General features: G+C 43.8%; 1 protein-coding gene across 2 annotated transcripts in view; it reads right to left on the bottom strand.

The window, feature by feature from the left end:
• The window catches only part of LOC139383514 (rho GTPase-activating protein 5-like), a 90385-nt gene that overhangs the window by 57154 nt on the left and 7589 nt on the right, over positions 1-25642 (bottom strand). For both annotated transcript variants that reach the window (XM_071128079.1, XM_071128080.1), the window contains exon 3: positions 25214-25364. In XM_071128079.1, coding sequence (XP_070984180.1) covers positions 25214-25364 — 151 coding nt within the window. The remainder of the gene's footprint in view (positions 1-25213; positions 25365-25642) is intronic.

The raw sequence follows: 25642 nt of genomic DNA, 5'->3' as shown, positions 1-25642 counted from the left end.
TCAGCATGAAGTCACTTTGAATCCTGAAAAGGCATATGGTCATTTTAACTGCATCAAATCAAGCTTTATTTATACAGCACATTTCAGAAATGGAATGCAACGCAAAGTGCTTCACATGAAAAAAACATGAAATATTTGCTACGCAACAAACATAAAATAAAATCCAAAAGAATTATAAAAACTGAACGATTAAAAGCACCCTAAGGAAAAGCAAAGCTAAAAATACATGTTTTAAGATCTCTTTTATATATGTCCACAGTTTGGGCCCCCCTCAGATTCTCTGGCAGGCTATTCCAGAGGCTGGGGGCATAATAACTAAAGGCTGCCTCTCCATGCCTCTTGGTCCCCCTCAGGTTCTCTGGCAGGCTATTCCAGAGGCTGGGGGCATAATAACTAAAGGCCTCTGCAGGCCTCTTAGAAGATTCTTAAAATTAATTCTAAAACTCAAAGACAGCCAGTGCAGAGACCTTAAAACCGGTGTAATATGTGCTCACCATCTGGTCTTGGTCAGTACCCGTGCTGCAGCATTCTGTATGTTTTGCAGTTGACCAATGGCTTTCTTGGGTAGGCCAGACAGGAGAGCATTACAGTAGTCAAGCCTGCTTGTAATAAAAGCATGGATGTGTCTCTCTATATCAGCATGAGAGAGAAACGGCTGCACCGTGGCAATGTTCCTCAGGTGGTAAAAAAGCTATTTTGTTCACATTCCTAATGTGGGATTCGAAATTTAGTTCAGAATCTAAAATAAAAACCTAGGTTTTTTTACCGAGTGTTTTATCTTTATTGCCTGTGAATTAAAATGTGCGGCAGATTCTCTCTCTGTGCTTTGGCTCCAACAATAAGTACCTCGGCCTTGTCTTGATTTATTTGGAGGAAGTTGTGAGCCATCCAAGTATTTAAAACACTACTACAGTCTGCTTAGCCTCTGTTAGTAACGTTAAAGCACCAGTGATCTGTTCTGAGACCCTACTGATCAGCATCTTGCCTGGTGTCCGTTAGTTACATTACAATACCAGTGATCTGTTCTGAGACCCTACTGATCAGCCTCTTGCCTGGTGTCCATTAGTAACATTACAATACCAGTGATCTGTTCTGAGACCCTACTGATCAGCCTCTTGCCTGGTGTCCATTAGTAACATTACAATACCAGTGATCTGTTCTGAGACCCTACTGATCAGCATCTTGCCTGGTGTCCATTAGTAACATTACAATACCAGTGATCTGTTCTGAGACCCTGATCAGGACATACTGAGGTGAGGCCTCAACATGCAGGCTGACACAGAAGTGCTAACCAGGTCAATATTTCCAAATATAATTTGGTCTCAGTTACTTGTGTGTGACAAATGTATGAGTAAATCCGTTATGCTCACGGAATACCAATGCACTCATCTCCTTTACTTACTGTATAACCTACATTTTATGTACACAAATGTTACTTAGAGAAGACAGGTGTCCTGTATTGTGACCCCTCCATCTGTTGTGGGTTAAAGGGGAATTTTACATCAAATAAATGTTCATGTGTATTTGTAGTCTCCAAATATCATAATTTACTGTACGGTTGCATCATAGCTATCGAAACTACTTAAGACTACTGTGAATAGTGTCTTAATAATAAAGGAGTCTTTTTGCACCAGGTATGGTTGTTAAACATTTGCCAGATGTAAGTTGTAAAATAAAGTTGCATAGCCTCGTCAAATCACCATACAAGACTTTGCACTTCGAACCTGCCCTTCTATGCCAGTGATTCTCAGAAAGCTGCACACTCTAGCTGACTCCACCTCTTGCTCTGTACAACCGACGGTGAGCGTGTAGTTAAAATGATCTTCTATGTTTAGTAGAGCCCATGCCCGCGATGTTCAGACCTAGACCCACTTCAACTGCTTCTGACCGAAAACCTACATTTGAAATAACCGCATTAGTAAATCCATTCGCTGGTCCTCACTATGTCACCCACTCCCTGCAGACTGCATGTGCTCTGTGTGTGTGAACGGCTCCGCTTGGGCTGCTCAGTGACGAGACATGAGAGCACAGAGCATGGCTGTAAGCTACTTTTCATCACTTTAAACTATGACAAAACTCAACAAACATTATTTTCTGTGAAATAATCTCTCCTGTGTTATATAACACAGTGCACCGAGGCAGGACTGTGGGCTCTCATTCTCCGAGGCCAACGTAAGTAAGATATTTAAGCATGTTAACCCTCGCAGTGCTGCCAGCCCAGATGGAATCCCTAGCCGCGTCCTCAGAGCATGTGCAGACCAGCTGGCTGGAGTGTTTTTCAGACATATCCCAGTCTGCTGTCCCCACTTGCTTCAAGATATTCCACCATTGTTCCTGTACCCAAGAAGGCTAAGGTAACTGAACTAAATGTCATCATGAAGTGTTTTGAAAGTCTAGTTAAGGATCATATCACCTCCACCCTACCTGACACCCTAGACCCACTTCAATTTGCATACGTCCAAATAGATCGTCCACAGATGATGCAATCGCAATTACACTGCACACAGCCCTAACCCATCTGGACAAGAGGAATACCTATGTAAGAATGCTGGTCATTGACTACAGCGCAGCCATCAACACCATACTACCCTCCAAACTCATTAAGCTCGAGGCCCTGGGTCTGAACCCCGCCCTGTGCAACTGGGTCCTGGACATCCTGACGACACGCCCCCAGGTGGTGACAACACCACTTCGCTGATCCTCAGCACAAAGGGCCTACAAGGGTGCGTGCTTAGCGTACACATCACTGATAATCTGAAATAGTCCACCCACACAGATAGTGTGGTGAAGAAGGCGCAACAGTGCCTCTTCAACCTCAGGAGGCTGAAGAAATTCAGCTATGCCCCCTCAGACCCTCACAAACTCTTACAGATACACCATTGAGAGCATTCTGTTGGAATGTGTCACCGCCTGGTAAGGCAACTGCACCACCCGCAAACGCAGGGCTCTCCAGAGGGTGGTGCGGTCTGCCCAAAGCATCACCGGGTGCAAACTACCTCCCCTCCAGGACACCTACAGCACCTGATGTCACAGGAAGGACACATCAACCACCTGACCCACGGCCTGTTCACCCCGCTATCTTCCGGAAGGCGAGGCCAGTACAGGTGCATCAACGCTGGGGACGAGAGACTAAAAAACATATTCTATCTCAAGGCTTCAGACTGTTAAATAGCCATCACTAGCTGGCTACCGCCCGGTTACTCAACCCTGCTACTGCCTCTAAGGTGGAATCACTGGTCACTTTAATAAAGGAACACTGGTCACCTTAATAATAGAACACTGGTCACTTTAATAATGTTTACATACTGTTTTAATAATTTCATATGTATATACTGTATTCTAGTCAATGCCATCCTATTCAACTATTGCTGTGTATATACACTATTCTATCCTATGTATTCTACAGATATACTAAATATTCTATCCACGTAGTGTCCATTATGTCTATCATTTCTATACATCCCATCACATATATACACTACCTTTCCAAAGGTTTGGGTTCACTTTGAAATGTCCTTGTTTTTGAAAGAAAAGCTCATTTTTTGTCCATTAAAATAACATAAAATGAATCAGAAATACAGTGTAGACATTGTTAATGTTGTAAATGATTATTGTAGCTGGAAAAGACTGATTTTTTTTATGGAATATCTACATAGGCGTACAGAGGCCCATTATCAGCAACCATCACTCCTGTGTTCCAATGGCACGTTGTGTTAGCTAATCAAAGTTTATCATTTTAAAAGGCTAATTGATCATTAGAAAAACCTTTAGCAATTCTGTTAGCACAGCTGAAAACTGTTGTGCTAATTAAAGAAGCAATAAAACTGGCCTTCTTTAGACTAGTTGAGTATCTGGAGCATCAGCATTTATGGGAACCCTCACAAGTCCTTCATTAAATAGTACCCGCAAAACATCAGTCTCAACGTCAACAGCGAAGAGGCGCCCATCTTAATCTTTTCTTTCTATTGGCCAGTCTGAGATATTGCTTTTTCTTTGCCTCTTCACTGTTGACGTTGAGACGTTGATTTGTGAGTACTATTTAATGAAGCTGCCAGTTGAGGACTTGTGAGGCATCTGTTTCTCAAACTAGACACTCTAATGTACTTGTCTTCTTGCTCAGTTGTGCACCAGGGCCTCCCAATCCTCTTTCTATTCTGCTCTCTCTCTATGTGACCCAAGCCCAGGTACTAGTCTGCGTGTCAGTCTGAACATGCTTCTTATGCACATATGTGCAGTCAGTCATTATTTAATTATCTTTTCCTATCCTCCATTTTGTGATGTGGAGATGAGAACGTCCATATCGGCAGGAGAGCGAGAAAGTGCAAGAGAGAGCGAGAGAGAGACATGGAGAAAGAAAATGGAAAGAAACGGGTGTCTGTTAATTGAATGTGATTGCTCAGCATTCCTCAGAATCTTGATGAAGCCAGCTGTCCTCTTCCTGCACTCTGCAGCACTGTGTATGTTATGTTCAGTGATCCGATGATAGCCTAATACCTATAAGAACTATTTTATTAGCACAGAAACTCCAGTCCAGTTGAAATTAAGGCCCCCAGAGCAAAGTCCAGGCCCTGTCTGAGTCATGTCAGGCCCTTGTCATTTAAAACTAATAGAAGTCTCAGTATTTGGGTGAGCCTGGTCTGTAGGGAAACAGACATTAAAGCAGCAGCAGCAAGGCCTCTCTCTCAGGTCTCCATCCCCATTCTACCAGTTCTAGTGGCCACAACACCATGCAAAGCCCCTCATGCAATCTAGTGAGGGTCACATGGACAGAAAGAAACAATCAAACTTGTTGAATGAGTAGTATCTTCAGGTAAAGAAAGAAAACATTTAGAAACTAGACACAATGACTGAAACGTGAAGATATATGACAGTGTTTTCCACTAGTGCAGGCGTGAAGATATATGACAGTGTTTTCCACTAGTGCAGGCGTGAAGATATATGACAGTGTTTTCCACTAGTGCCGGCGTGAGGATGTATGACAGTGTTTCCACTAGTGCCGGCGTGAAGATATATGACAGTGTTTTCCACTAGTGCCGGAGTGAAGATATATGACAGTGTTTTCCACTAGTGCCGGAGTGAAGATATATGACAGTGTTTTCCACTAGTGCCGGAGTGAAGATATATGACAGTGTTTTTCACTAGTGCAGGCGTGAAAATATATGACAGTGTTTTCCACTAGTGCCGGAGTGAAGATATATGACAGTGTTTTCCACTAGTGCCGGAGTGAAGATATATGACAGTGTTTTCCACTAGTGCCGGAGTGAAGATATATGACAGTGTTTTCCACTAGTGCCGGAGTGAAGATATATGACAGTGTTTTCCACTAGTGCAGGCGTGAAGATGTATGACAGTGTTTTCCACTAGTGCAGGCGTGAAGATATATGACAGTGTTTTCCACTAGTGTCGGAGTGAAGATATATGACAGTGTTTTCCACTAGTGCCGGAGTGAAGATATATGACAGTGTTTTCCACTAGTGCAGGCGTGAAGATATATGACAGTGTTTTCCACTAGTGCAGGCGTGAAGATGTATGACAGTGTTTCCACTAGTGCAGGCGTGAAGATATATGACAGTGTTTTCCACTAGTGCCGGCGTGAAGATGTATGACAGTGTTTCCACTAGTGCAGGCGTGAAGATATATGACAGTGTTTTCCACTAGTGCAGGCGTGAAGATGTATGACAGTGTTTTCCACTAGTGCCGGAGTGAAGATATATGACAGTGTTTTCCACTAGTGCCGGAGTGAAGATATATGACAGTGTTTTCCACTAGTGCAGGCGTGAAAATATATGACAGTGTTTCCACTAGTGCAGGCGTGAAGATATATGACAGTGTTTTCCACTAGTGCAGGCGTGAAGATATATGATAGTGTTTCCACTAGTGCCGGCGTGAAGATATATGACAGTGTTTCCACTAGTGCAGGCGTGAAGATATATGACAGTGTTTCCACTAGTGCAGGCGTGAAGATGTATGACAGTGTTTTCCACTTGTGCCGGCGTGAAGATGTATGACAGTGTTTCCATTAGTGCCGGAGTGAAGATATATGACAGTGTTTTCCACTAGTGCCGGAGTGAAGATATATGACAGTGTTTTCCACTAGTGCCGGCGTGAAGATATATGACAGTGTTTTCCACTAGTGCCGGCGTGAAGATGTATGACAGTGTTTTCCACTAGTGCCGGCGTGAAGATATATGACAGTGTTTTCCAATAGTGCCGGAGTGAAGATATATGACAGTGTTTTCCACTAGTGCCGGAGTGAAGATATATGACAGTGTTTTCCACTAGTGCCGGAGTGAAAGTGTATGACAGTGTTTTCCACTAGTGCAGGCGTGAGGATGTATGACAGTGTTTCCACTAGTGCCGGCGTGAAGATATATATGACAGTGTTTTCCACTAGTGCAGGCGTGAAGATATATGACAGTGTTTTCCACTAGTGCCGGAGTGAAAGTGTATGACAGTGTTTTCCACTAGTGCCGGAGTGAAGATATATGACAGTGTTTTCCACTAGTGCCGGAGTGAAGATGTATGACAGTGTTTTCCACTAGTGCCGGCGTGAAGATATATGACAGTGTTTTCCACTAGTGCCGGAGTGAAAATATATGACAGTGTTTTCCACTAGTGCCGGAGTGAAGATATATGACAGTGTTTTCCACTAGTGCCGGAGTGAAGATATATTACAGTGTTTTCTACTAGTGCAGGCGTGAAGATGTATGACAGTGTTTTCCACTAGTGCAGGCGTGAAGATATATGACAGTGTTTTCCACTAGTGTCGGAGTGAAGATATATGACAGTGTTTTCCACTAGTGCCGGAGTGAAGCTATATGACAGTGTTTTCCACTAGTGCAGGCGTGAAGATATATGACAGTGTTTTCCACTAGTGCAGGCGTGAAGATGTATGACAGTGTTTCCACTAGTGCAGGCGTGAAGATGTATGACAGTGTTTTCCACTAGTGCCGGCGTGAAGATGTATGACAGTGTTTCCACTAGTGCAGGCGTGAAGATGTATGACAGTGTTTTCCACTAGTGCAGGCGTGAAGATATATGACAGTGTTTTCCACTAGTGCCGGAGTGAAGATATATGACAGTGTTTTCCACTAGTGCCGGAGTGAAGATATATGACAGTGTTTTCCACTAGTGCAGGCGTGAAGATGTATGACAGTGTTTCCACTAGTGCAGGCGTGAAGATATATGACAGTGTTTTCCACTAGTGCAGGCGTGAAGATATATGACAGTGTTTCCACTAGTGCCGGCGTGAAGATGTATGACAGTGTTTCCACTAGTGCAGGCGTGAAGATATATGACAGTGTTTCCACTAGTGCAGGCGTGAAGATGTATGACAGTGTTTTCCACTTGTGCCGGCGTGAAGATATATGACAGTGTTTCCATTAGTGCCGGAGTGAAGATATATGACAGTGTTTTCCACTAGTGCCGGAGTGAAGATATATGACAGTGTTTTCCACTAGTGCCGGCGTGAAGATATATGACAGTGTTTTCCACTAGTGCCGGCGTGAAGATGTATGACAGTGTTTTCCACTAGTGCCGGCGTGAAGATATATGACAGTGTTTTCCAATAGTGCCGGAGTGAAGATATATGACAGTGTTTTCCACTAGTGCCGGAGTGAAGATATATGACAGTGTTTTCCACTAGTGCCGGAGTGAAAGTGTATGACAGTGTTTTCCACTAGTGCAGGCGTGAGGATGTATGACAGTGTTTCCACTAGTGCCGGCGTGAAGATATATATGACAGTGTTTTCCACTAGTGCAGGCGTGAAGATATATGACAGTGTTTTCCACTAGTGCCGGAGTGAAAGTGTATGACAGTGTTTTCCACTAGTGCAGGCGTGAAGATGTATGACAGTGTTTTCCACTAGTGCAGGCGTGAAGATATATGACAGTGTTTCCACTAGTGCAGGCGTGAAGATATATGACAGTGTTTTCCACTAGTGCCGGCGTGAAGATGTATGACAGTGTTTCCACTAGTGCAGGCGTGAAGATATATGACAGTGTTTTCCACTAGTGCAGGCGTGAAGATATATGACAGTGTTTTCCACTAGTGCCGGCGTGAAAATATATGACAGTGTTTTCCACTAGTGCCGGAGTGAAGATATATGACAGTGTTTTCCAATAGTGCAGGCGTGAAGATGTATGACAGTGTTTTCCACTAGTGCAGGCGTGAAGATATATGACAGTGTTTTCCACTAGTGCCGGAGTGAAAGTGTATGACAGTGTTTTCCACTAGTGCCGGAGTGAAGATATATGACAGTGTTTTCCACTAGTGCCGGAGTGAAGATGTATGACAGTGTTTTCCACTAGTGCCGGCGTGAAGATATATGACAGTGTTTTCCACTAGTGCCGAAGTGAAGATATATGACAGTGTTTTCCACTAGTGCCGGAGTGAAGATATATGACAGTGTTTTCCACTAGTGCAGGCGTGAAGATGTATGACAGTGTTTTCCACTAGTGCAGGCGTGAAGATATATGACAGTGTTTTCCACTAGTGCCGGAGTGAAGATATATGACAGTGTTTTCCACTAGTGCAGGAGTGAAGATATATGACAGTGTTTTCCACTAGTGCAGGCGTGAAGATGTATGACAGTGTTTTCCACTAGTGCCGGAGTGAAAGTGTATGACAGTGTTTTCCACTAGTGCAGGCATGAAGATGTATGACAGTGTTTTCCACTAGTGCAGGCGTGAAGATATATGACAGTGTTTCCACTAGTGCAGGCGTGAAGATATATGACAGTGTTTTCCACTAGTGCCGGCGTGAAGATGTATGACAGTGTTTCCACTAGTGCAGGCGTGAAGATATATGACAGTGTTTTCCACTAGTGCAGGCGTGAAGATGTATGACAGTGTTTTCCACTAGTGCCGGCGTGAAAATGTATGAGAGTGTTTTCCACTAGTGCCGGCGTGAAGATATATGACAGTGTTTTCCACTAGTGCCGGAGTGAAGATATATGACAGTGTTTTCCACTAGTGCCGGAGTGAAGATATATGACAGTATTTTTCACTAGTGCAGGCGTGAAGATGTATGATAGTGTTTTCCACTAGTGCCGGAGTGAAGATATATGACAGTGTTTTCCACTAGTGCAGGCGTGAAGATGTATGACAGTGTTTTCCACTAGTGCCGGAGTGAAAGTGTATGACAGTGTTTTCCACTAGTGCAGGCGTGAAGATGTATGACAGTGTTTTCCACTAGTGCAGGCGTGAAGATGTATGACAGTGTTTCCACTAGTGCAGGCGTGAAGATGTATGACAGTGTTTTCCACTAGTGCCGGCGTGAAGATGTATGACAGTGTTTTCCACTAGTGCCGGCGTGAAGATGTATGACAGTGTTTCCACTAGTGCAGGCGTGAAGATATATGACAGTGTTTTCCACTAGTGCAGGCGTGAAGATGTATGACAGTGTTTTCCACTAGTGCCGGCGTGAAAATGTATGACAGTGTTTTCCACTAGTGCCGGCGTGAAGATATATGACAGTGTTTTCCACTAGTGCCGGAGTGAAGATATATGACAGTGTTTTCCACTAGTGCCGGAGTGAAGATATATGACAGTGTTTTCCACTAGTGCAGGCGTGAAGATATATGACAGTGTTTCCACTAGTGCAGGCGTGAAGATATATGACAGTGTTTTCCACTAGTGCAGGCGTGAAGATATATGACAGTGTTTCCACTAGTGCAGGCGTGAAGATATATGACAGTGTTTCCACTAGTGCAGGCGTGAAGATATATGACAGTGTTTTCCACTAGTGCAGGCGTGAAGATATATGACAGTGTTTCCAATAGTGCAGGCGTGAAGCTATATGACAGTGTTTCCACTAGTGCCGGCGTGAAGATGTATGACAGTGTTTCCACTAGTGCAGGCGTGAAGATATATGACAGTGTTTCCACTAGGCAGGCGTGAAGATATATGACAGTGTTTTCCACTTGTGCCGGCGTGAAGATATATGACAGTGTTTCCATTAGTGCCGGAGTGAAGATATATGACAGTGTTTTCCACTAGTGCCGGAGTGAAGATATATGACAGTGTTTCCATTAGTGCCGGAGTGAAGATATATGACAGTGTTTTCCACTAGTGCCGGAGTGAAGATATATGACAGTGTTTTCCACTAGTGCCGGCGTGAAGATATATGACAGTGTTTTCCACTAGTGCCGGCGTGAAGATGTATGACAGTGTTTTCCACTAGTGCCGGCGTGAAGATATATGACAGTGTTTTCCAATAGTGCCGGAGTGAAGATATATGACAGTGTTTTCCACTAGTGCCGGAGTGAAGATATATGACAGTGTTTTCCACTAGTGCCGGAGTGAAAGTGTATGACAGTGTTTTCCACTAGTGCAGGCGTGAGGATGTATGACAGTGTTTCCACTAGTGCCGGCGTGAAGATATATATGACAGTGTTTTCCACTAGTGCAGGCGTGAAGATATATGACAGTGTTTTCCACTAGTGCCGGAGTGAAAGTGTATGACAGTGTTTTCCACTAGTGCCGGAGTGAAGATATATGACAGTGTTTTCCACTAGTGCCGGAGTGAAGATGTATGACAGTGTTTTCCACTAGTGCCGGCGTGAAGATATATGACAGTGTTTTCCACTAGTGCCGGAGTGAAAATATATGACAGTGTTTTCCACTAGTGCCGGAGTGAAGATATATGACAGTGTTTTCCACTAGTGCCGGAGTGAAGATATATTACAGTGTTTTCTACTAGTGCAGGCGTGAAGATGTATGACAGTGTTTTCCACTAGTGCAGGCGTGAAGATATATGACAGTGTTTTCCACTAGTGTCGGAGTGAAGATATATGACAGTGTTTTCCACTAGTGCCGGAGTGAAGATATATGACAGTGTTTTCCACTAGTGCAGGCGTGAAGATATATGACAGTGTTTTCCACTAGTGCAGGCGTGAAGATGTATGACAGTGTTTCCACTAGTGCAGGCGTGAAGATGTATGACAGTGTTTTCCACTAGTGCCGGCGTGAAGATGTATGACAGTGTTTCCACTAGTGCAGGCGTGAAGATGTATGACAGTGTTTTCCACTAGTGCAGGCGTGAAGATATATGACAGTGTTTTCCACTAGTGCCGGAGTGAAGATATATGACAGTGTTTTCCACTAGTGCCGGAGTGAAGATATATGACAGTGTTTTCCACTAGTGCAGGCGTGAAGATGTATGACAGTGTTTCCACTAGTGCAGGCGTGAAGATATATGACAGTGTTTTCCACTAGTGCAGGCGTGAAGATATATGACAGTGTTTCCACTAGTGCCGGCGTGAAGATGTATGACAGTGTTTCCACTAGTGCAGGCGTGAAGATATGACAGTGTTTCCACTAGTGCAGGCGTGAAGATGTATGACAGTGTTTTCCACTTGTGCCGGCGTGAAGATATATGACAGTGTTTCCATTAGTGCCGGAGTGAAGATATATGACAGTGTTTTCCACTAGTGCCGGAGTGAAGATATATGACAGTGTTTTCCACTAGTGCCGGCGTGAAGATATATGACAGTGTTTTCCACTAGTGCCGGCGTGAAGATGTATGACAGTGTTTTCCACTAGTGCCGGCGTGAAGATATATGACAGTGTTTTCCAATAGTGCCGGAGTGAAGATATATGACAGTGTTTTCCACTAGTGCCGGAGTGAAGATATATGACAGTGTTTTCCACTAGTGCCGGAGTGAAAGTGTATGACAGTGTTTTCCACTAGTGCAGGCGTGAGGATGTATGACAGTGTTTCCACTAGTGCCGGCGTGAAGATATATATGACAGTGTTTTCCACTAGTGCAGGCGTGAAGATATATGACAGTGTTTTCCACTAGTGCCGGAGTGAAGATATATGACAGTGTTTTCCAATAGTGCAGGCGTGAAGATGTATGACAGTGTTTTCCACTAGTGCAGGCGTGAAGATATATGACAGTGTTTTCCACTAGTGCCGGAGTGAAAGTGTATGACAGTGTTTTCCACTAGTGCCGGAGTGAAAGTGTATGACAGTGTTTTCCACTAGTGCCGGCGTGAAAATATATGACAGTGTTTTCCACTAGTGCCGGAGTGAAGATATATGACAGTGTTTTCCAATAGTGCAGGCGTGAAGATGTATGACAGTGTTTTCCACTAGTGCAGGCGTGAAGATATATGACAGTGTTTTCCACTAGTGCCGGAGTGAAAGTGTATGACAGTGTTTTCCACTAGTGCCGGAGTGAAGATATATGACAGTGTTTTCCACTAGTGCCGGAGTGAAGATGTATGACAGTGTTTTCCACTAGTGCCGGCGTGAAGATATATGACAGTGTTTTCCACTAGTGCCGAAGTGAAGATATATGACAGTGTTTTCCACTAGTGCCGGAGTGAAGATATATGACAGTGTTTTCCACTAGTGCAGGCGTGAAGATGTATGACAGTGTTTTCCACTAGTGCAGGCGTGAAGATATATGACAGTGTTTTCCACTAGTGCCGGAGTGAAGATATATGACAGTGTTTTCCACTAGTGCAGGAGTGAAGATATATGACAGTGTTTTCCACTAGTGCAGGCGTGAAGATGTATGACAGTGTTTTCCACTAGTGCCGGAGTGAAAGTGTATGACAGTGTTTTCCACTAGTGCAGGCATGAAGATGTATGACAGTGTTTTCCACTAGTGCAGGCGTGAAGATATATGACAGTGTTTCCACTAGTGCAGGCGTGAAGATATATGACAGTGTTTTCCACTAGTGCCGGCGTGAAGATGTATGACAGTGTTTCCACTAGTGCAGGCGTGAAGATATATGACAGTGTTTTCCACTAGTGCAGGCGTGAAGATGTATGACAGTGTTTTCCACTAGTGCCGGCGTGAAAATGTATGAGAGTGTTTTCCACTAGTGCCGGCGTGAAGATATATGACAGTGTTTTCCACTAGTGCCGGAGTGAAGATATATGACAGTGTTTTCCACTAGTGCCGGAGTGAAGATATATGACAGTATTTTTCACTAGTGCAGGCGTGAAGATGTATGATAGTGTTTTCCACTAGTGCCGGAGTGAAGATATATGACAGTGTTTTCCACTAGTGCAGGCGTGAAGATGTATGACAGTGTTTTCCACTAGTGCCGGAGTGAAAGTGTATGACAGTGTTTTCCACTAGTGCAGGCGTGAAGATGTATGACAGTGTTTTCCACTAGTGCAGGCGTGAAGATGTATGACAGTGTTTCCACTAGTGCAGGCGTGAAGATGTATGACAGTGTTTTCCACTAGTGCCGGCGTGAAGATGTATGACAGTGTTTTCCACTAGTGCCGGCGTGAAGATGTATGACAGTGTTTCCACTAGTGCAGGCGTGAAGATATATGACAGTGTTTTCCACTAGTGCAGGCGTGAAGATGTATGACAGTGTTTTCCACTAGTGCCGGCGTGAAAATGTATGACAGTGTTTTCCACTAGTGCCGGCGTGAAGATATATGACAGTGTTTTCCACTAGTGCCGGAGTGAAGATATATGACAGTGTTTTCCACTAGTGCCGGAGTGAAGATATATGACAGTGTTTTCCACTAGTGCAGGCGTGAAGATATATGACAGTGTTTCCACTAGTGCAGGCGTGAAGATATATGACAGTGTTTTCCACTAGTGCAGGCGTGAAGATATATGACAGTGTTTCCACTAGTGCAGGCGTGAAGATATATGACAGTGTTTCCACTAGTGCAGGCGTGAAGATATATGACAGTGTTTTCCACTAGTGCAGGCGTGAAGATATATGACAGTGTTTCCAATAGTGCAGGCGTGAAGCTATATGACAGTGTTTCCACTAGTGCCGGCGTGAAGATGTATGACAGTGTTTCCACTAGTGCAGGCGTGAAGATATATGACAGTGTTTCCACTAGTGCAGGCGTGAAGATATATGACAGTGTTTTCCACTTGTGCCGGCGTGAAGATATATGACAGTGTTTCCATTAGTGCCGGAGTGAAGATATATGACAGTGTTTTCCACTAGTGCCGGAGTGAAGATATATGACAGTGTTTCCATTAGTGCCGGAGTGAAGATATATGACAGTGTTTTCCACTAGTGCCGGAGTGAAGATATATGACAGTGTTTTCCACTAGTGCCGGCGTGAAGATATATGACAGTGTTTTCCACTAGTGCCGGCGTGAAGATGTATGACAGCGTTTTCCACTAGTGCCGGCGTGAAGATATATGACAGTGTTTTCCAATAGTGCCGGAGTGAAGATATATGACAGTGTTTTCCACTAGTGCCGGAGTGAAGATATATGACAGTGTTTTCCACTAGTGCCGGAGTGAAAGTGTATGACAGTGTTTTCCACTAGTGCAGGCGTGAGGATGTATGACAGTGTTTCCACTAGTGCCGGCGTGAAGATATATATGACAGTGTTTTCCACTAGTGCAGGCGTGAAGATATATGACAGTGTTTTCCACTAGTGCCGGAGTGAAAGTGTATGACAGTGTTTTCCACTAGTGCCGGAGTGAAGATATATGACAGTGTTTTCCACTAGTGCCGGAGTGAAGATGTATGACAGTGTTTTCCACTAGTGCCGGCGTGAAGATATATGACAGTGTTTTCCACTAGTGCCGGAGTGAAAATATATGACAGTGTTTTCCACTAGTGCCGGAGTGAAGATATATGACAGTGTTTTCCACTAGTGCCGGAGTGAAGATATATTACAGTGTTTTCTACTAGTGCAGGCGTGAAGATGTATGACAGTGTTTTCCACTAGTGCAGGCGTGAAGATATATGACAGTGTTTTCCACTAGTGTCGGAGTGAAGATATATGACAGTGTTTTCCACTAGTGCCGGAGTGAAGATATATGACAGTGTTTTCCACTAGTGCAGGCGTGAAGATATATGACAGTGTTTTCCACTAGTGCAGGCGTGAAGATGTATGACAGTGTTTCCACTAGTGCAGGCGTGAAGATGTATGACAGTGTTTTCCACTAGTGCCGGCGTGAAGATGTATGACAGTGTTTCCACTAGTGCAGGCGTGAAGATGTATGACAGTGTTTTCCACTAGTGCAGGCGTGAAGATATATGACAGTGTTTTCCACTAGTGCCGGAGTGAAGATATATGACAGTGTTTTCCACTAGTGCCGGAGTGAAGATATATGACAGTGTTTTCCACTAGTGCAGGCGTGAAGATGTATGACAGTGTTTCCACTAGTGCAGGCGTGAAGATATATGACAGTGTTTTCCACTAGTGCAGGCGTGAAGATATATGACAGTGTTTCCACTAGTGCCGGCGTGAAGATGTATGACAGTGTTTCCACTAGTGCAGGCGTGAAGATATGACAGTGTTTCCACTAGTGCAGGCGTGAAGATGTATGACAGTGTTTTCCACTTGTGCCGGCGTGAAGATATATGACAGTGTTTCCATTAGTGCCGGAGTGAAGATATATGACAGTGTTTTCCACTAGTGCCGGAGTGAAGATATATGACAGTGTTTTCCACTAGTGCCGGCGTGAAGATATATGACAGTGTTTTCCACTAGTGCCGGCGTGAAGATGTATGACAGTGTTTTCCACTAGTGCCGGCGTGAAGATATATGACAGTGTTTTCCAATAGTGCCGGAGTGAAGATATATGACAGTGTTTTCCACTAGTGCCGGAGTGAAGATATATGACAGTGTTTTCCACTAGTGCCGGAGTGAAAGTGTATGACAGTGTTTTCCACTAGTGCAGGCGTGAGGATGTATGACAGTGTTTCCACTAGTGCCGGCGTGAAGATATATATGACAGTGTTTTCCACTAGTGCAGGCGTGAAGATATATGACAGTGTTTTCCACTAGTGCCGGAGTGAAAGTGTATGACAGTGTTTTCCACTAGTGCAGGCGTGAAGATGTATGACAGTGTTTTCCACTAGTGCAGGCGTGAAGATATATGACAGTGTTTCCACTAGTGCAGGCGTGAAGATATATGACAGTGTTTTCCACTAGTGCCGGCGTGAAGATGTATGACAGTGTTTCCACTAGTGCAGGCGTGAAGATATATGACAGTGTTTTCCACTAGTGCAGGCGTGAAGATATATGACAGTGTTTTCCACTAGTGCCGGCGTGAAAATATATGACAGTGTTTTCCACTAGTGCCGGAGTGAAGATGTATGACAGTGTTTTCCAATAGTGCAGGCGTGAAGATGTATGACAGTGTTTTCCACTAGTGCAGGCGTGAAGATATATGACAGTGTTTTCCACTAGTGCCGGAGTGAAAGTGTATGACAGTGTTTTCCACTAGTGCCGGAGTGAAGATATATGACAGTGTTTTCCACTAGTGCCGGAGTGAAGATGTATGACAGTGTTTTCCACTAGTGCCGGCGTGAAGATATATGACAGTGTTTTCCACTAGTGCCGAAGTGAAGATATATGACAGTGTTTTCCACTAGTGCCGGAGTGAAGATATATGACAGTGTTTTCCACTAGTGCAGGCGTGAAGATGTATGACAGTGTTTTCCACTAGTGCAGGCGTGAAGATATATGACAGTGTTTTCCACTAGTGCCGGAGTGAAGATATATGACAGTGTTTTCCACTAGTGCAGGAGTGAAGATATATGACAGTGTTTTCCACTAGTGCAGGCGTGAAGATGTATGACAGTGTTTTCCACTAGTGCCGGAGTGAAAGTGTATGACAGTGTTTTCCACTAGTGCAGGCATGAAGATGTATGACAGTGTTTTCCACTAGTGCAGGCGTGAAGATATATGACAGTGTTTCCACTAGTGCAGGCGTGAAGATGTATGACAGTGTTTTCCACTAGTGCCGGCGTGAAGATGTATGACAGTGTTTCCACTAGTGCAGGCGTGAAGATATATGACAGTGTTTTCCACTAGTGCAGGCGTGAAGATGTATGACAGTGTTTTCCACTAGTGCCGGCGTGAAAATGTATGAGAGTGTTTTCCACTAGTGCCGGCGTGAAGATATATGACAGTGTTTTCCACTAGTGCCGGAGTGAAGATATATGACAGTGTTTTCCACTAGTGCCGGAGTGAAGATATATGACAGTATTTTTCACTAGTGCAGGCGTGAAGATGTATGATAGTGTTTTCCACTAGTGCCGGAGTGAAGATATATGACAGTGTTTTCCACTAGTGCAGGCGTGAAGATGTATGACAGTGTTTTCCACTAGTGCCGGAGTGAAAGTGTATGACAGTGTTTTCCACTAGTGCAGGCGTGAAGATGTATGACAGTGTTTTCCACTAGTGCAGGCGTGAAGATGTATGACAGTGTTTCCACTAGTGCAGGCGTGAAGATGTATGACAGTGTTTTCCACTAGTGCCGGCGTGAAGATGTATGACAGTGTTTTCCACTAGTGCCGGCGTGAAGATGTATGACAGTGTTTCCACTAGTGCAGGCGTGAAGATATATGACAGTGTTTTCCACTAGTGCAGGCGTGAAGATGTATGACAGTGTTTTCCACTAGTGCCGGCAAGAAAATGTATGACAGTGTTTTCCACTAGTGCCGGCGTGAAGATATATGACAGTGTTTTCCACTAGTGCCGGAGTGAAGATATATGACAGTGTTTTCCACTAGTGCCGGAGTGAAGATATATGACAGTGTTTTCCACTAGTGCAGGCGTGAAGATATATGACAGTGTTTCCACTAGTGCAGGCGTGAAGATATATGACAGTGTTTTCCACTAGTGCAGGCGTGAAGATATATGACAGTGTTTCCACTAGTGCAGGCGTGAAGATATATGACAGTGTTTCCACTAGTGCAGGCGTGAAGATATATGACAGTGTTTTCCACTAGTGCAGGCGTGAAGATATATGACAGTGTTTCCAATAGTGCAGGCGTGAAGCTATATGACAGTGTTTCCACTAGTGCCGGCGTGAAGATGTATGACAGTGTTTCCACTAGTGCAGGCGTGAAGATATATGACAGTGTTTCCACTAGTGCAGGCGTGAAGATATATGACAGTGTTTTCCACTTGTGCCGGCGTGAAGATATATGACAGTGTTTCCATTAGTGCCGGAGTGAAGATATATGACAGTGTTTTCCACTAGTGCCGGAGTGAAGATATATGACAGTGTTTTCCACTAGTGCCGGCGTGAAGATATATGACAGTGTTTCCACTAGTGCCGGCGAGAAGATGTATGACAGTGTTTCCATTAGTGCCGGAGTGAAGATATATGACAGTGTTTTCCACTAGTGCCGGAGTGAAGATATATGATAGTGTTTTCCACTAGTGCCGGAGTGAAGATATATGACAGTGTTTTCCACTAGTGCCGGCGTGAAGATATATGACAGTGTTTTCCACTAGTGCCGGCGTGAAGATATATGACAGTGTTTTCCACTAGTGCCGGAGTGAAGATATATGACAGTGTTTTCCACTAGTGCCGGAGTGAAGATATATGACAGTGTTTCCACTAGTGCAGGCGTGAAAATGTATGACAGTGTTTTCCACTAGTGCCGGAGTGAAAGTGTATGACAGTGTTTTCCACTAGTGCAGGCGTGAGGATGTATGACAGTGTTTCCACTAGTGCCGGCGTGAAGATATATGACAGTGTTTTCCACTAGTGCCGGAGTGAAGATATATGACAGTGTTTTCCACTAGTGCCGGCGTGAAGATGTATGACAGTGTTTTCCACTAGTGCCGGAGTGAAGATATATGACAGTGTTTTCCACTAGTGCAGGCGTGAAGATGTATGACAGTGTTTTCCACTAGTGCCGGCGTGAAGATGTATGACAGTGTTTTCCACTAGTGCCGGAGTGAAAGTGTATGACAGTGTTTTCCACTAGTGCCGGCGTGAAGATATATGACAGTGTTTCCACTAGTGCCGGAGTGAAGATATATGACAGTGTTTTCCACTAGTGCCGGAGTGAAGATATATGACAGTGTTTCCACTAGTGCAGGCGTGAAGATATATGACACTGTTTTCCACTAGTGCAGGCGTGAAGATGTATGACAGTGTTTTCCACTAGTGCCGGAGTGAAAATATATGACAGTGTTTTCCACTAGTGCAGGCGTGAAGATGTATGACAGTGTTTCCACTAGTGCAGGCGTAAAGATATATGACAGTGTTTCCACTAGTGCAGGCGTGAAGATGTATGACAGTGTTTCCACTAGTGCAGGCTTGAAGATATATGACAGTGTTTTCCACTAGTGCAGGCGTGAAGATGTATGACAGTGTTTTCCACTAGTGCAGGCGTGAAGATATATGACAGTGTTTTCCACTAGTGCAGGCGTGAAAATATATGACAGTGTTTTCCACTAGTGCCGGCGTGAAGATATATGACAGTGTTTTCCACTAGTGCCGGAGTGAAGATATATGACAGTGTTTTCCACTAGTGCCGGAGTGAAGATATATGACAGTGTTTTTCACTAGTGCAGGCGTGAAGATGTATGACAGTGTTTTCCACTAGTGCCGGAGTGAAGCTATATGACAGTGTTTTCCACTAGTGCCGGCGTGAAGATATATGACAGTGTTTTCCACTAGTGCCGGAGTGAAGATATATGACAGTGTTTTCCACTAGTGCCAGAGTGAAGATATATGACAGTGTTTTCCACTAGTGCAGGTGTGAAGATGTATGACAGTGTTTCCACTAGTGCAGGCGTGAAAATATATGACAGTGTTTTCCACTAGTGCAGGCGTGAAGATGTATGACAGTGTTTTCCACTAGTGCCGGCGTGAAGATATATGACAGTGTTTTCCACTAGTGCCGGAGTGAAGATATATGACAGTGTTTTCCACTAGTGCCGGAGTGAAGACATATGACAGTGTTTTCCACTAGTGCCGGAGTGAAGATATATGACAGTGTTTTCCACTAGTGCCGGAGTGAAGATATATGACAGTGTTTTTCACTAGTGCAGGCGTGAAGATGTATGACAGTGTTTCCACTAGTGCCGGCGTGAAGATGTATGACAGTGTTTCCACTAGTGCAGGCGTGAAGATATATGACAGTGTTTCCACTAGTGCAGGCGTGAAGATGTATGACAGTGTTTCCACTAGTGCCGGCTGTCGGCTATACAGCCGGTTGGTTACACACTCATTTTCAGATGTACTTTTTTCACTTAAATTAACTAGGCTACTTTTTTACATTTCGCAAGTCAGAAAAAAAGCCCTTTCCCACTAGAATGAACGATACGCATCTTCTAGCGATCTATTGATAGGACAGGCGCCTGTCAGTCACAAAGTGAGCGATTTCAGAGAAGCACCTCTAGTTTGAAGGTCTGAAGTCTGTCCTGCATCCTGGAACCTGGGTCTGTGTGTTGTGTACACTGTGGTTGCAGTCAAATGTCTTTACAAGGAGGGAGAGAGCACGATGCTCCTTCATCGTCTGTGAGTCCATTTGGATGTCCCATATAATGTCGGAAACCACTTAGCCTATTGTTTTCTGGCACATTCATTTATTTTATTTTGCTTGTTTCAAATGCAGCCACGATGTGCTTCTACATCGGCTTACTGTGCTTTGATTGACGAACAGTAAGCTTGACTAGTTTATAAATGGTGTTGGACTGACTGAATAAAGTCAATCTCATACATCCTTGCCATTCATAAATCATACAACTTATATGTCCATGGTATCACATCGGGACATGTCAGCTAAAGATCTCTTTTGTAATTTCGATATGAAGTCCATCAGGACTTGCCAGACAGTAACGTTGAAGTGAGTGACTCGTCAGTAGCCTACCGAATTGCATCGGTAAGAGAGACATTTATTTAGTTCACTCATTTGCACACTGGTAGGCTTTTTGTCGATTATCTGCAGATAAATGATGAAAACATTCAATGAAGATGGTGAATCCTACTCACTGCAAGGGACAAAAGGTAGGCTAGTTTAGAGCGCCTCACTGGTCCAAATTACGATACAAAAGAACTGATTGAATTGTTTTAAAAGCTAATGTTACTTCTATGGTATTTTCTAAAATATTGATATAAAGTAGGTGTACTGATTTAATCAACGTGTTGACAATGGAGAAGTCAACAGCTGCTTTCTGTGTAGCAAGGCTCATGATTAACACCTGCTTCATTCTTCAATCATACCTGTATCATAGATAGCTGAGAAAATGCCTCTTAAAAGAAAGCTTGAAGCCTGTGGAAGTCAGCAGACTCTTACAAGATTCTTTAAGAAGAAACCTGTGGATCAGTTGTTAAACAAGTACTTTTTGGAATAAATGATATACTGCAATTCACAAAGAGAGTTGCAAACACTTGTTGAAATATATTCACTAATTTAACTCATGTCGTTCTATCTTCTCTTAACATGTATGGAACTTATTTGAGCACCTGTTCCTTTTATTTTAGAGACCAATTTTTTCATTTGAAAAAGTGGCCATCACACATATTGTTTTGTGGCACACACACACAATGTAACCTTTTATTTTTTATTCAAGATCATTTAGGCAATTTAAATTGTTCAGTTTAAATAAAATACATCATTCGAAGAACAAATATAATTGTGGGAAGTCATATCTTGTTGTAAAATACATGAATCTCAAGAGAAGATGGGTTAAACGATTAAAAGGTTTAATGTTCTCTTACTTAGAAAATAGTCCTGATCATATAGGCCTAGTTCAAGATTATATACAAATTTAAAAAACAATACACTGAATTCATACATTTTCAGTCATTTAAATTGTAAACACAATACCACAACAATGTTTTCCAATCTGTGTATTTCAGATGGAATCAAAGCAATAGAATGTAACAGAGAACACCAAAATAGAGCTTGTTCGGCAAAACAATCTTAACTGGCTGGCTACTTTTTCTATTAGGCTGGGTACTCCATGTGCTGTGGGAAACACTGGTATAATGATGATGATAACATGGCAATGATTTCTGAAGTCTGACGGTGACGCAAGATGGTTGTTGGCATAGCCCTGCGTGCACAAAGGGCAACATGGAGCCCTGGCCTGGCTTGCAACTACACACGGTGAGGCTAGCAATCTCTCCCAGGAAGATACAACTGGCTCCCGAAGCAAATGACTCAAACACTTCATCACTGTCAGTGTGCATCAGCCATTAACTACTCTGTGGTTCAACACACACGCACATGTACACACATGGTCAAAGAAAAAATACACACACACACAACATGGTCAAAAGAGAGAAACACACATACAGTCACACACACACATGCACCAGTCTCTAACCATCGCCACCACAGAACACACACCAGTCTATAACCATCGCCACCACAGAACACACACCAGTCTATAACCATCGCCACCACAGAACACACGCCAGTCTATAACCATCGCCACCACAGAACACACACCAGTCTATAACCATCGCCACCACAGAACACACACCAGTCTATAACCATCGCCACCACAGAACACACACCAGTCTATAACCATCGCCACCACAGAACACACACCAGTCTATAACCATCGCCACCACAGAACACACACCAGTCTATAACCATCGCCAACACAGAACACACACCAGTCTATAACCATCGCCACCACAGAACACACACCAGTCTATAACCATCGCCACCACAGAACACACACCAGTCTATAACCATCGCCACCACAGAACACACACCAGTCTCTAACCATCGCCACCACAGAACACACACCAGTCTATAACCATCGCCGCCACAGAACACACACCAGTCTATAACCATCGCCACCACAGAACACACACCAGTCTCTAACCATCGCCACCACAGAACACACACCAGTCTATAACCATCGCCACTACAGAACACACACCAGTCTATAACCATCGCCACCACAGAACACACACCAGTCTATAACCATCGCCACCACAGAACACACACCAGTCTCTAACCATCGCCACCACAGAACACACACCAGTCTATAACCATCGCCGCCACAGAACACACACCAGTCTATAACCATCGCCACCACAGAACACACACCAGTCTCTAACCATCGCCACCACAGAACACACACCAGTCTATAACCATCGCCACTACAGAACACACACCAGTCTCTAACCATCGCCACCACAGAACACACACCAGTCTATAACCATCGCCACCACAGAACACACACCAGTCTATAACCATCGCCACCACAGAACACACACCAGTCTCTAACCATCGCCACCACAGAACACACACCAGACTATAACCATCGCCACCACAGAACACACACCAGTCTATAACCATCGCCAACACAGAACACACACCAGTCTATAACCATCGCCACTACAGAACACCAGCGGCCAATCGTTGAGTACAGAAATAGGCTCCCACCATCAAACATAACCACGGGATCCAGTCTGGTACCATTTCTGCACCACCAGAATGTGCCCTACTTCCATCTCCAAACATCCACAGGCACCACAAACAGGAACTATTTAATCCAACCACACAGCAGTGTGCTGGGCTTGTCTCATTGCTACTCAGCAGTGTGCTGGGCTTGTCTCATTGCTACACAGCAGAGTGCTGGGCTTGTTTCATTGCTACACAGCAGTGTGCTGGGCTTGTTTCATTGCTACACAGCAGTGTGCTGGGCTTGTTTCATTGCTACACAGCAGTGTGCTGGGCTTGTTTCATTGCTACACAGCAGTGTGCTGGGCTTGTCTCATTGCTACACAGCAGTGTGCTGGGCTTGTTTCATTGCTACACAGCAGAGTGCTGGGCTTGTCTCATTGCTACACAGCAGTGTGCTGGGCTTGTCTCATTGCCACACAGCAGTGTGCTGGGCTTGTCTCATTGCCACACAGCAGTGTGCTGGGCTTGTTTCATTGCCACACAGCAGTGTGCTGGGCTTGTTTCATTGCCACACAGCCCACTGCTTCAAAGGCATGTAAACCTGCCACAAACTAGGCTACTCAGATCCGTGTGAAATTCACCTCTTTGATATTCACCACAATGTTGGCTTGTCTGGGACCTCAGGCTTCTCACTTACTGGGTATTGAGTCAATACCAGTCAATGTTTCCATTGAACATGGCGGTCATGTTCAGGTTTCAAGTGAGTTTTTTCATCATATACACATGATATGCATGGGGCACACAGTGCAATGAAAGATGCCCCTGATACCAATAGCCTAGCAAGCAGGAAGTTTCCAATGACTACTACTGGAATGAACTTAATCTATTCCATTGACTTCATAGCAAACAAAAATAAACCACTTTTTTTACTGAGCTTGTTGGTTTAACATATCTTCAGAGATTACGTTCAACTCCCCAAAAATAAACATTTTAAATTTAGAAAATACATAAAAAATAATGCTGCATTGAGGGTTCACTGCAGTCAGAGATTATATAATTTCCAGTTCCAGACACTAAGGTAAACTGCATATTTACAAATCAGATATCATTACGATTAACCTAAACGGAGATTTCTGCTGCTGCATTCAAAATATTGGTCGGCATTAGCATTAGGCTAAGTGAGAGAATAATGGCCAATGAGATTTCCAAATGCATCAACATCAAATTCCAGTTAATCATTCACCCTGCCCAGTCATCGCCCTCCCCTCTTCTGCCCCCCATTAAACACCATTTATTAGTGGGGGGAAAGGAAGCATTTAATGAAATCCTCAATTGAATGTGTAAGCAGTTAGAGGAGTCTTCTCTCCCCAGTCATTGGCTTACATCTGGCGACTGATGCACTTTGCAGAAACTAAGGCGATTCAAACCCTTTGATTCACTGCAAGGGGAAACAATATTGCTACAATGCTACGTTTGACTACTAAAGGATTGTGAACAAATGTAGCTTGGCATGTCAGTGAATAAGCTTGTTTAAAACCCATGGGCCGAATGAATCACTAGATTAACCCCTAACATTACATGAGATCCAACAATTAAAAAGATCAAGTGCGCTAAGTAAGAGCTTAAGCACATGTTAAGCAGGTTAAGTCGATACAAACAGGCGGGGAATCTAAGAAGGAATCATACTATACCTGTAATAAATAAATCCTCTCTTCTTTCTGGAAATCCGTGGTTTGTAATGCAATAACAGTAAACTCAACCACAATGACGTTCTGTCATAAAGGTCATGCCAGTCAGTTGGAGCAGAGGGGTTATCATATTATCACACAACTGAAATCCCAAGAACTGTCAGCTGATAGTGAAAAGGCAGCATGACTGAATGACACATTTTGTTAGCAGCAGCCACAAAAGGCTCAAGTGAATTCCGACCAAATAGCATACATATTTGGGGTAGCCTATGTTTTCACACACACACACACACACACACGCACACACGCACACACGCACACACACACACACACACACACACACACACACACACACACACACACACACACACACACACACACACACACAGTCAAATAGTAACAACAACTCAAATCAGGGATGATGGAGAACTGATATAAAATAACCTACCAGTGCGTTCAATGTAGTCCACACACTTCTCAATGAACAAGGGGATTGGCCGGTCCGGGGTGACCAGATTCTGTAGGGGAACACCAAAGTAGTGGCTCTCCCAATTCCTCCGTGTGGGAGGGTACAAAGGCTTTGTGGGCTTGGATTTTGGCTGTGAATTGAAGGAAAACATAATAGCATCGTTTTCAAAACAAACTACAGAAATAAAGTTCATCCTTTCAATTTCAATTCTTCAAAAGAGTTGTCATTCCCCACAAGACTTAAGCTCTAATTGAAAAAGAAAAGTGTAAAACACCTTCCAAGAACTAACATTTAGTTTTTTGTTAATGTTCTGTTGCCTGATTATCAAAGACAGCAAAATGTTCAAACAACGAGTATACTTACTGGCAGTGGTGCTACTGTAGTGAAAACGATTCACGATGCTAATAT

The sequence above is a fragment of the Oncorhynchus clarkii genome, chromosome 25, assembly GCF_045791955.1.
Source record: "Oncorhynchus clarkii lewisi isolate Uvic-CL-2024 chromosome 25, UVic_Ocla_1.0, whole genome shotgun sequence".
Lineage (NCBI taxonomy): Eukaryota > Metazoa > Chordata > Actinopteri > Salmoniformes > Salmonidae > Oncorhynchus > Oncorhynchus clarkii.
The sequence above is the reverse complement of the archived record's forward strand: the minus strand, read 5'-3'. Positions and strand labels throughout refer to the sequence as shown.